The 12037-nt window shown below is 40.0% G+C and overlaps 1 protein-coding gene across 1 annotated transcript; it reads left to right on the top strand.

Moving 5' to 3' along the window:
- The first annotated feature begins 950 nt into the window (after positions 1-950).
- On the top strand, positions 951-1750 carry LOC132281997 (uncharacterized). Its single transcript, XM_059783641.1, has 2 exons — positions 951-1049; positions 1271-1750. Exons 1-2 carry the CDS (start codon positions 951-953, stop codon positions 1748-1750), a joined length of 579 nt encoding a protein of 192 aa, XP_059639624.1.
- The last annotated feature ends 10287 nt before the right edge of the window (positions 1751-12037 follow it).

Below are 12037 nucleotides of genomic sequence, written 5' to 3'. Positions count from 1 at the left end.
ATGGAGTTTCCGACGAACAAACAACTGGCAACCTTCCTACTGCTCAGTTCCAATACCACAATCCATCCACTCTTTCCTCCTTGATACGACCTTCAGGTCACAGTTGAACTCTTAACTGGTGGCCCATATAGTTTCTTCTCAAAACCATTATGTGTGCCTCTGTTTTCTCTCTCAAGAATTCTTACGTACATAGGTTTGTTTTTAACCCTAGCAGACTTGTAAAGTTAAATATATAGGCTACCATAAAAACTTTACCCTAATTCCAACCTCCTATAAGTCGGCACCCTTAATTACATAATCGTAACACCCTAAACCTAATTAATTAATTACACGTAAAACAAATAAGGAAAGCAAATAAATAATCACTCAAAACACAAACATAAATTCAAGACAATAAATAATTAAATACATACCCACTATTCACAATTAAACAATATTAATTTAAATACACACTATTAATCACTTAAGAAAAACAAAACAACTAAATCACAAAATTAAATCAATTAATCAATAAATAAATAAAAATCCCAATTTTATCATTTTTAAAACTAAGGGTATTACATGATTCGTGGGACTCTGTTCCACACAAGTCTGGTGGTGAACACGCCACAGACCATGGACGAGCTGAACGAAAGAGCTGATGGATTTGTTCGTTTGGAAGAGGAAGAGGCAGCTAATGCAAGGAAAACATCAATTATATCAACAGAGAAAAAGTCCAAAGCCAAGATCAGGCAAAAACCAGCTCCATCACAGCGGCAGATCCCTTGAAAAGCAGAAAAGAGGCCCAGGGAAGAGGAATAGGTCACTCCATTAAAAGTCACTCTAGCAAGGCTGTACCAAGAAAACAGAGATAAGTTCCGACCTCCTTTACCTATCAGACAACCCCTGGAGCAGAGAGATCAGCCTAAGCATTGCGCTTTCTATTCTGACTTTGGGCATCAGACTAACGAATGCAGGAACTTAAGGAGGTAAGTGGAGACGTTGATAGCCAGAGGGGAGTTCGCAAGTTATATTCAAGGCCCGGCGGTAGAGCAGAGCCAACCGGCGGAGTAAGTGAAGAGGAATCAGAAGCCGAACTCCCATATCGCAACCAGTTCGAATAATCAATGTAATTCATGGCCGGCCTAAATATGAAGAGTCAAATGAACTGCTTTGAACACGGCTTCGCCAGGCGCAGATGAAGAGGAGGATAGGCAGTGTAAACACTCTGCACCAACAGAGCGAATCAACACATATAAAGTTTGACAGAACTGATCTGTTGCGTGTTTAGATCCCTCATAAGGACCCGTTAGTCGTTAGTTTAACATTGGCCGAATGCTTGGTACGAAGGGTTCTGATTGATCATGGAAGTAGTGCAAATTTTATACCAAGGGACACGTTCGATCGGCTCGATATAAAGCCCGATAGGCTCAAGCCCACTGGCAATCCCTTGCTCGAGTTCGATGGAAAGCGGATGGAACCCATTGGAGTGGTGGAAGTAGCAGTGCATGCTGCAGAAAGGGTTCTGATGGAGAGCTTTGTGGTTGTCGAGATCCATCTCTCTTACAACCTTCTGATGGGCAGAGGGTGGATCCACAGAGTTCAAGGTGTTCCTTCCACTCTGCATCAAGTAATGAGATGCCTGGGGCCAGACAGAACCAAGGTGATTGACATTCATGGGGACCAGGTTGCAGCTAAGGAATGTTATTCAGTAACGCTGAAATATGCTGGAAAAGGGAAAGCACCCATCCGTTCGGCAAGCCCGAGATAGCAATTACAGGAACCTCCACCCAAGCAGAATGGGGAGGAGGAGCCAATGGACTTGATCGAAGAGCCCCTAGTTGATGTACAGATCGATCAATTTCGACCAGAACGAACAACCAGAGTGGGGGTAAGACTTGCTGAGGGGGAAAAACAGGAGTTAGTTGATTTCTTATCTCAGAACGTCGATGTATTCGCATGGAGCCACCTAGACATGCCTGGAATCAATCCTTTTGTATCCGGTCATTCTCTTTACGTCAATCCGAACGTCAAACCTGTGAGGCAAAAGCAGAGGAGGTTCGCTCCAAAACGTAATCAGATCATAGCCGGGGAAGTTGATAGATTGCTTGATGCAGGGTTCATTAGAGAAGTGCAATACCTAGAATGGCTCTCGAATGTTGTTGTTATGCAGAAGAAGAATAAAAAATGGCGAGTGTGTATTGATTTCACCAATTTGAACAAAGCCTGCCCTAAGGACAGCTTCCCGTTGCCGAAGATTGATCAAATGGTGGATGCTAATATTGGGTATGAACGTTTAACCTTCTTAGATGCTTATTCAGGTTATAATCAGATCCCCATGGACCCTGTTAATGAAGAGAAAACTTCTTTCGTTACCGAGCGAGGGACCTATTGCTACAAAGTTATATCGTTCGGACTGAAGAACGCTGGAGTAACTTATCAAAGGCTTATTAGCAAAATTTTCAAGGATCAAATAGGGAAAACTGTGGAAGCCTACATTGATGACATGGTAGTAAAAAGTAAGAAGAAAGTTGACCATTTGAAACATATACAAGACGTATTTGATGTGTTGAGGCAATATGGAATGAAGTTCAATCCAACCAAGTACTCATTCGGCGTGAGTTCTGGTCAGTTCCTGGGATATGTGGTTAATCATAGAGGCATAGAAGCTAGCCCTGCCCAAGTAGAAGCTCTGACCAAGAATGCCGAGCCGAAGACAATCAAAGAAGTGCAATCATTTACGGGTCGGACAGCTGCATTGAGCCGGTTCATTTCCAAATTGTCAGATCGCTGCAAACCATTTTTTGACACAATACGAAGCCATGGGAGACAAGTTTGGGGGGATGAACAACACCGAGCATTAACTGGTTTGAAAGAATATATGCAGAACCTTCCGGTCCTGTCAGCTCTCGAACTAGGAGAAAAACTATTTCTATACCTCGGGGTATCCAGCATCGCGACAAGTGGCGTTCTGATCCATTGTAAAGAAGGAAAGCAATATCTAGTTAACAAAATGATAACTAAGGCAGAATGACATTATTCAAAGGCCGAGCGGGTGATACTCTCGTTAGTACATGCGAAAAGAAAGCTCAGGCATTATTTTGAATCCCATCCTATCATCGTTCTAACCACTTTCCCTATTAGAATAATCCTGCATAAGCCAGACCTCTCAGGAAGGATGACAAAGTGGGCCATAGAGTTAAGCTCATTTGACATAACATATGAACCCAGAACGGCGGTCAAAGGGCAAGCAGTGGCAGATTTCTTACTGGAATGTGATTCAGAAGACATGGAGGAAGACCTTCGAGGTTGCTTGTGGAAACTCTTTGTCGATGGATCCTCAAATCATATGGGGGCAGGCATTGGGGTTAAACTGCAGACACCAGAAGGCACGTCCCTAAGTCAAGCGCTCCGGCTTGAATTCAGAACCACTAACAATAAAGCAGAATATGAGGCACTACTGGCTGGACTTAAGCTCGCCAAAGAGCTGAAGGTCAGGAATTTGACCGTCTTTAGTGACTCGCAGTTAATTGTTCGGCAGGTGAATGACGAATATGAAGCCAAGGATGAAATGATGGAAGCATATCATTCTGCTGTTATGCGAGAAGTCAGAAACTTTGAAAAAATTGAATTCATCCAAATACCGAGAGAGCATAATGAAGATGCCGATCGGCTAGCATGTAGCGCCTTGAGTTTTGGAGAGACATTGGCAAGGGTGATTCCAGTAGGAATACTGAACCAGCTATCCATTTTTGAAGAACCTTCGGGCCCAGATCTTTGGTAAGTGAATGTTATTCCATATGAGCCAAGTTGGATTGATCCGATCATAACTTATATTCGGGACGGTACTGTAATACCCCGATATTTTAAAGGATTTATTAAACAAAATTAATTACTTTTATTTTATTTTAAATGATTTATTTGATTTAATTTAAATTAATTGTGTTTTTTTCTTTAATTTTTAATTAATTTGTTTTTTTGAGTGCTTGATTAAGTGTTTTATTTTATTTATATTTCATGAATTATTGATATGATGATTGTTGTGTGTGTGCTTAATTATTGATTGAATTGTTGGCGTATTGATTTTATTGGTGTGGTGTGACTTGGTTGTAATTTATTATTTTGTTTATGTAATTAGTTTTTAATTTAAGTGTTTATTTAATTTTTTGATTTATTTAAATTAATTGGATTTGGGCTTAAGGGAAGTTGAACCAAAAGATGGGATCTTAGGCTTATATGAAGCTTTATTGGGTTAATTAATAAAGCCCATGGTTTTGTGATTATTTAAATAATCATTTTTGTATAATTATAACTATATATTTAATTATATATAAATATAATTAATTAATTGGTATTATTGAAGGATATATATAGGATATATGATTTAATTGACCAATAGTTAATTATGGAAGATATATATATATATATATATATATATATATATATATATATGTAATATAATCTATGTTTATATATATAATATTATTTAAAAGATAATTACTATTATTTTTATTTAGTAATCCTAGTAGGAATGGGATGAGGGTAATTACTGTTTATAAATATAGACATAAGGTTTTATTATTAAAAATTTTACACGTTAGAAAAATAAGAGAGATAGAGAGAGAAGAATAAGGGAAAGTTGACCAGGAGTAGGCCGGATCTGAGAAAAATGATGCCAGAATTTGAAAAGACAATCAAAGATTGAAGCGTCGGTTTCATTTTGAAACCTTCAAGTAAAATCTTTTCTAACTCTCCTCTTAGGACCTATAAGTTTATCACCTTGAGTATCAATATTCAGATTAAATTTGTTTGTTTGAAAATCATTGTTAGACTAGATTAATTAAAAACATAAATTATTATAATTGATCTGTTGGAATTTTGGATTTTAAATTGATAAATATAAGGTGTTGTATATATATTGTAAAAGCAATGTATAGGTGGATTTATGACCCAAAAGGGTTAATTAGGGTTTTTATATTTTTCTGGAATTTATCTGGAATTTTCTGTAATTTTTTTGGATTTTTAGAATATTTTTAGAATGTGTTTTGTATTTTTTTGAAATATTCTGGGATTTATTTTAGAATTATTTTATAATTTTTAAATAAATATATGCACAGTATGCATCTGCGCATCAAATGGGTGAGGTTTAGGTGAGTTGCAGTGCGCAGCACTTTGGTGCACCACAAGGCAGGACCATTTGATGATTTTGATGACCAGTAAACGATCTAATGTGGTCAGGTGTATGGAAAAGTTTACACTCGCTGATCTGGGGTGTTGGATAGAGTTGATGGGTGTAGGATAATCCTGTGTGGGCGTGTTCAAGAGCGTATGGATTTTGGACCATTGGATGAGGTGTAACGGAGTAGATGGATCCAGTGTGGTAAGCTTACCGAAGCAAAATGGAGCCAACCAACCAAAAGACGCCACCTCACTCCGCGAGTAAGAAAAGCACGTGGGAGCGCGTGCAGGCGAGTCCTATGAAGGGAAGCGCGTGGATGCTCGTGCAGCAGTCTGGGGGCGTGTGGTGGCGCGCGAGGCAGTGTTTGGAGTCCTGGAAAGCTCCTGTGGGGTTCGGTAAATTCCCAGAGTTGATATTTAAGCCATTAGGGTCGAACGCAACCATTGGAAGAGGTATTCTTGGTATTCCTAGAGCCATAGAGTACTACTACATTATTAGTAGCATTTAATTAACGTTTACATAGTTAATTAATACTTTTTGTGATGGAATGAGATGTGGATATATATATATATATATGTGTGTGTGTGTGTGTGTGTGTGTGTGTGTGTGTGGGGAAAGTATTATACATATATATATTGTATAATATATTGGTATATGTATATATCATTTAAGGTGATTAAAATATTAGTCTTATTTGGTATATATGGATAAGCTGGTTATTAAATTAATTATATGCATATGATATGTATGGAATGCCTAGGTATGAGTTATTTTATTGATAAGTTAATTTGCCTATGTATGAATTGTTTGGTTGGTAAATTAATTTATAAGGTTTGGTACATGGTTGAATTGTAGGCATGGATAAGTTGCCAAATGTGTAAAAATATTGCCTAAGTATAGGGATGAATAAAATATAAATAGGAAGCATGGATGAGTTGTTAAGTTAAAAGTATAAAAAATATATACTTAAGGAGGCATGGTTGAATTGCCAAGGTATAAATATATATACTTTCAGGAGGCATGGTTGAATTGCCAAGGTATAAATAAATATATTTATAATGGCATGGTTGATATGCCAAGGTGTAATTATATTGCTATGGGTTTGATGATTAAAATATATCATCTATGATTATTGTATGTATAAGGTGGATTAGGATTAAATATTCTTAAATTAAAATAGTCTAGTACTTATAGGTTAAGGTATTGTTTTATACATATTAATAAAATAATACTGAAGGTGACATGGATGACTTGTCAAAGCCTCGATATTGGCTGTGTGATTTAAATACTTAAAATCATTATTGATTTTGGAATTAATGCACCTAGCTATAGATGTTATTGTTATACTGTATATAATTAGTTATATATATATATATATATCATGGTATATTAAGGTTAAAATTTTATCAGGTTTGCTTTTGATCAGAGATGATCTATTTATTAGTTTTCAGATGTTTGGTAGAGAGAACTTGCTTGTAGGGTTTAACCCACGATTTATTTTTCAGGTTATTAGAAGTTCAAGTCTCAAGGTTGAGGATCCGCAGCTGGAGGACTTATCTATTATTTTGGTTTATTTAAAAGTAGAATATTATTATTATTTTCATTTAAGGTTAGTATTTAATAATGAACTTCTGGATAGTGGACTTTTGTTAAGGGGTCCTTGAGTTACAGGATTCTCGAGTTGTAAATTTTGGAGAATTATTAATAAAACTTTTAGTTAATAGTTTTCTTCAGCGGTTTATTTATTCTTTATTATTCATCTTTGTATTTTGTGCTTGTTTAAATACTAAATTGTTTTGATATTCCCGTGTTTTCGGGTGTGGGCCTGGCCAACCCACACGTGGAAATTTGAGGGTATCACAGGTACTCTGCCTGAGCAAAGAGATGAGGCTAGGAAAATCAAATCGAACGCTGCAAAGTACGCCATAGTACATAACCAGTTATACAGGAGGTCTTTTTCTGGGCCGTACTTAAAGTGCGTTACCCCCACAAAGGCTCAGCAGATATTGCGAGCTATTCATGAAGGTGTGTGTGGAAATCATTCAGGGGGAAGATCTTTAACGCACAAAGCAATGACGCAAGGGTACTTCTGGCCGAACATGTCACGAGATGAGAAAGAATTCTCCAGAAGATGCGATAAATGCCAAAGGTTCGGACCATTAATCCACTTGATGACTTGCACGTGATGGCCACACCATGGCCTTTCGCATAATGGGGGATGGATGTGATTGGTCCTCTGCCAACTGCAAGAGCTCAGAACAAGTATGTATTGCTGGCAATAGATTACTTTACCAAATGGGTGGAAGCAGAACCATATCCGAGCATAACGCAAACCCATCAAGTAAGTCAGAGAATAGAACAATTTTCGCTTGTATTAAGAAGAAACTGGAAGACCATAAAGGGAAGTGACTGGACGAACTCCCGAACTTCCTATGGGTTTATAGAACGACCCCTAGACGGCCGACCGGGGAAAGCCCATTCGCCATGGCATACGGAACTGAGGCAGTCATACCGGTTGAATATTTGGTTCCAACTGTCCGAAGCTTAACATGGAATCAGGAATAGAATGACAAAATGCTGAGATTTAACCTTGATATGTTAGAGGAAAAGAGAGATGCTACGGCAATAAGGCTTGCATCCTATCAGCAGACACTGGCTAGTAGCCACAACAAAAGGGTAAATCATAGAGATTTCACACTTGGCGATCTGGTTCTGAAGAAGAAGGTAGGAATGGTTAAAAAGATGATGTCACATTGGGAAGGACCATACAGAATTACAGAAGTCATAGGGAAGGGGCATATATACTAGAGACCATGGTTGGAAGGTTGGTTAACAAGCCATGGAATGCTACATCTTTAAAAAGGTATTATTTGTAGAAAGTTTAAAGTTCTAATTTTGGCATTATTCATTTTCAATTATACATAATTCTAAAATTTATAAAAAGCTATCTTCTTCTGAAAAGTTGAGTGTATGAAAACAACAAAGTAAGTGGCAGCTGACATTATGAGCCGAACGTCAAAAACTTGCCAAAAAGTAAAATAATGAAAGTGCCAAGTGGCATTCTAGCCGAGCGCCAACCACTCAGCAAAGTAAGTGGCAGCTGACACTATGAGCCGAACGCCAAAAATTTATCAAAAAATAAAAGAGTAAAAGTGGCAAGTGGCATTCTAGCCGAGCGCCAACCACTCAGCAAAGTAAGTGGCAGCTGGCACTACGAGCCGAATGCCAAAAACTTGCCAAAAAATAAAAGAGTGAAAGTGACAAGTGGCATTCTAGCCGAGCGCCAACCACTCAGCAAAGTAAGTGGCAGCTGGCACTATGAGCTGAACGCCAAAAACTTGCCAAAAAATAAAAGAGTGAAAGTGGCAAGTGGCATTTTAGCCAAGCGCCAACCACTCAGCAAAGTAAGTGGCAGCTGGCACTATGGGCCGAACGCCAAAAACTTGCCAAAAAATAAAAGAGTGAAAGTGGTAAGTGGCATTATAGCCGAGCGCCAACCACTTAGCAAAGTAAGTGACAGCTGGCACTATGAGCTGAACGCCAAAAACTTGCCAAAAAATAAGAGAGTGAAAGTGGCAAGTGGCATTCTAGCCAAGCGCCAACCACTCAGCAAAGTAAGTGGCAGCTGGCATTATGAGCCGAACGCCAAGAACTTGCCAAAAATAAAATAGTGAAAGTGACGCCAAAAACTTGCAAAAAAAAAAAAAAAAAAAAAGGTGGCAAAGTGGCACACTAGCCGAACGCTAACCACTGACATACAGAGAGAAACCAGATCAGATAGCATTAAATCATTAAGTAAAGGAATTTTTGGCAAAAGTTCAACCAAAAGTCAGACATCTCATTAATAATGAAGTTTATGAGTTACAAAAAATGAGGTATACAGATGACAAAAGTGCAGAAGGAAGGAGGTCAGTACATCAGAAAGGTTCTAACTATAAGCATTTGCCCCGTCAGCTTCTTGATAGTGCTAAACGGTCCCCTCATCACTGTTGGCAGTTCCGTCCTCACAAGGAGGAGAATCAAGCTGAATGACAGAATCATTCTACTGAGTTCTATCCTCAGTAGCATTGGAAGAATCATTTTGCCGAGTTTCATCCTCAGCAGCAGTGGCGGATGGAGTCACGGTGGACAGAGGAAGAACGTCCAGAGGTTGAGCAGTAGAGGGAGTAGGAGTGATCCTGGAAGAGGCGTTCTCTTGGCATTCATTAAATATGCCCTCAACAGGGGTGGAGTCTGGGTCGGCATAAACACCCGGATGATCAATCTCCAGCTCTTTGTCAACCTCATCAGGGGTAGAACTGGTCTGACCTTCAGTTGGAACACGATCGGTATAACCCTCTCGGAACCCCTGAGCATATCTGAGGGCCCCAACCCTGGAAAACCGAGCGTGCAGAGCTAGCACACCACCATTTACCTTGCTGATGGTGTTGAGTAAAGCATCATGCTCGTCTAGAGCTCTTTTCTCAAAGGCCATCCGAGCGGATTGCTCATCACTCAGAAGGCGCTGAAGTTTTTCCTTCTCAGCCTTAAGAGATTCTCGCTCAGTATGCCAGACACTCTTCTCAAGTTACAGAGCGTCCTTTTCATCCTGAAGGGAGCTTGTCTCCTTTTTCAGAGTATCTCTCTCTTTTTCAACTTTACTGAGCTGAACCATCAGCTCAGCAGTTCTGGTGATGATGATCTTGTTTTCTTTATTGGCAGTATCAAGGCTATCAGAAAACTTACGAGCCCTGGCATTCCCCATCTCTACTTGCTTCTGCATGGCCATCATCCCAAACAGGGTCTGCAGAGATATACATGATAACTAATTAAGCCGAGCAGGTGATCAGAAGAAATCAAATATAAAGACTATGTAAAAATTTGCTGACTGAGGGGGAAGACTTACCTCTATGGCAAATAAGGGGAACCGGCTGAACAATTCTTTCTGAGACAGACCCTTGGTTACCTCAATATCTTTAGGAGTCCACATGCTCCTGTAGTATGCCATAGCGGTCTGACCATCCTTGAACATGGTCTCGTCCGGCTTTACAGACGATCCATCCGTTCGAATAAAGCGAGGGTTCCATGGTGCTGATACAGAGGCAGAGGTATTAACAGAGATAGGCCCAGAGAGGGCAGGAGGCCTAGTCAGAGGGGGCCTAGTCAGAGGAGGCACGGACATACTTGGCCCAGAGGGCCTAACCCTTTGTGACAAAGGAATGTCATAAATGCTAAAAGCACTGTCAGGCTGAGGCCTTTTTCCTCTCGCCTTTTCCCGAGCAGCAACAGTAGCAGAGCTGGGAAGGTTGCTAACAGAAGGGGTCACGTTCGGATTGACAGGTGGAACATTGGAGATCGGATCGGTAGCTATCACGGTCAGATCGATGGAAGGAATTGTATCAGAAATAGTGGCAGAAGAATATGCTGAAGCTGGGGAAGAAGTTGCCGCAGGGGCAACAACGGTCCGGGGGGTTGCTTTCTTCCTGCCGAAGGAAGGGATCTGGAGTTGACTCATTGTCTTGCCAAGGGCCGAGAGAGCAAGAAGGTTGTCTGAGGTAAGGAGGTCCGAGCAAGAGGGAATGTCGTTCAGAACGTACTTTTTCAAATAGTTATCCCTATCCCTGCAAACACCGTAGCTCAAATCATCACAAGGAATGCCTAAGGAACGGCATAAGAAAGTACAAAAGCGAGGAACGCAAATCTCACAAGGACAGTCACTCTTATGGGTTTTGTATTTTTTATACACCAAAAGCGCTCGGGATAGGGAAGTCCTCTGCGGCTGGAGAAAACCAGGCTCCCCTAATCCCAATTATATTTTTCCTCCAACTCTTCTCAGATTTGATTTTATCTTTGCATATGGACCTCTTCTCAATTTGGTAGAAATGGTAAAACGGTTCATCAGTTCGGATTTTGCTAACCTTGTAACAGAGGAGAAAATCTATGTGGTCAAGATTTAGACCTCTGTCACGGTTTAGAAGCAACATAACAGATAGAACCCTAAGAAAATTTGGGTTTACTTACAAAGGGGAAAGTTTCAGTTTATTAAAAACGTAGCTAAAGAAGGGATACGGAGAGAACCTAATGAGATTTAATTGAAGATTGGAAAACAAGACATCTCCGGGAAGAAGGCCAGCACCAGTCCTAATATTTACATCTTTGGGGCAAGCCCTAATTTGAATGTCATCAGGAAGGTTAAGTCTTATACGAAGAACACCTAAGTCTATAGTCATAGTGAAAACGAACAAAGATTCTGAGGAAGAACAGCAAATCCCTAGAGGAGGAGAAAAAAACAAAACTAACCTCGAAAAATTGAACACCACGAAGAGCACTGCAAGATCACCGGAAAAAGAAGCTTTTGCAAAAGTTCGTCGGAGGAGATTTAACTCAAAAGAGACAGATTAAGATTTGTCTAACGGTAAAGCAAGATAGAGACGGTAAAGAAGATTGATGGAACATCTCTGAGGCTTATAAAGACAAGGTGGGCCTGAAGGCCGAAGAGTCAGGAAAGCGAGGAGTTTTTTGAATCTCGAAGCATCGACTCCCAAATCCAACCATCCATTTTTCCATGTGATCTTTTCGAGCCGTCAAGCCATGATTAGCAGCCTCTAATAATTACCCCATAATTAATTAAGGAGTAATTATGGGGGCAGTTGAGGATACCGGAAGTGACATGGGCCGGATATGACCCACGAAAAGAGGATCGGGCCGGGAAACTGGATTCAGTCCACGCGATGACGTTGCGGAATGGGCCGAATGCATGGGATATTCCGAGAAGAGCTAGGCCCGTAAGGAATGAAGCCTGAGGTCAAGGGACCCAACTTAGGGAATCACTTATAGCATTCTAATAGCACTTGTAAATGCCTATAAATAGGCAAGAAGGAGAGAATGTAGAAGGGATTT

The sequence above is a fragment of the Cornus florida genome, unplaced genomic scaffold, assembly GCF_030987335.1.
Source record: "Cornus florida cultivar Cherokee Brave unplaced genomic scaffold, ASM3098733v1 CherokeeBrave_3.0.0_Hap2_Chr11, whole genome shotgun sequence".
Taxonomy (NCBI): Eukaryota; Viridiplantae; Streptophyta; class Magnoliopsida; order Cornales; family Cornaceae; genus Cornus; species Cornus florida.
Note: the sequence above shows the minus strand (reverse complement) of the source record. Positions and strands in the feature narration are given on the sequence as shown.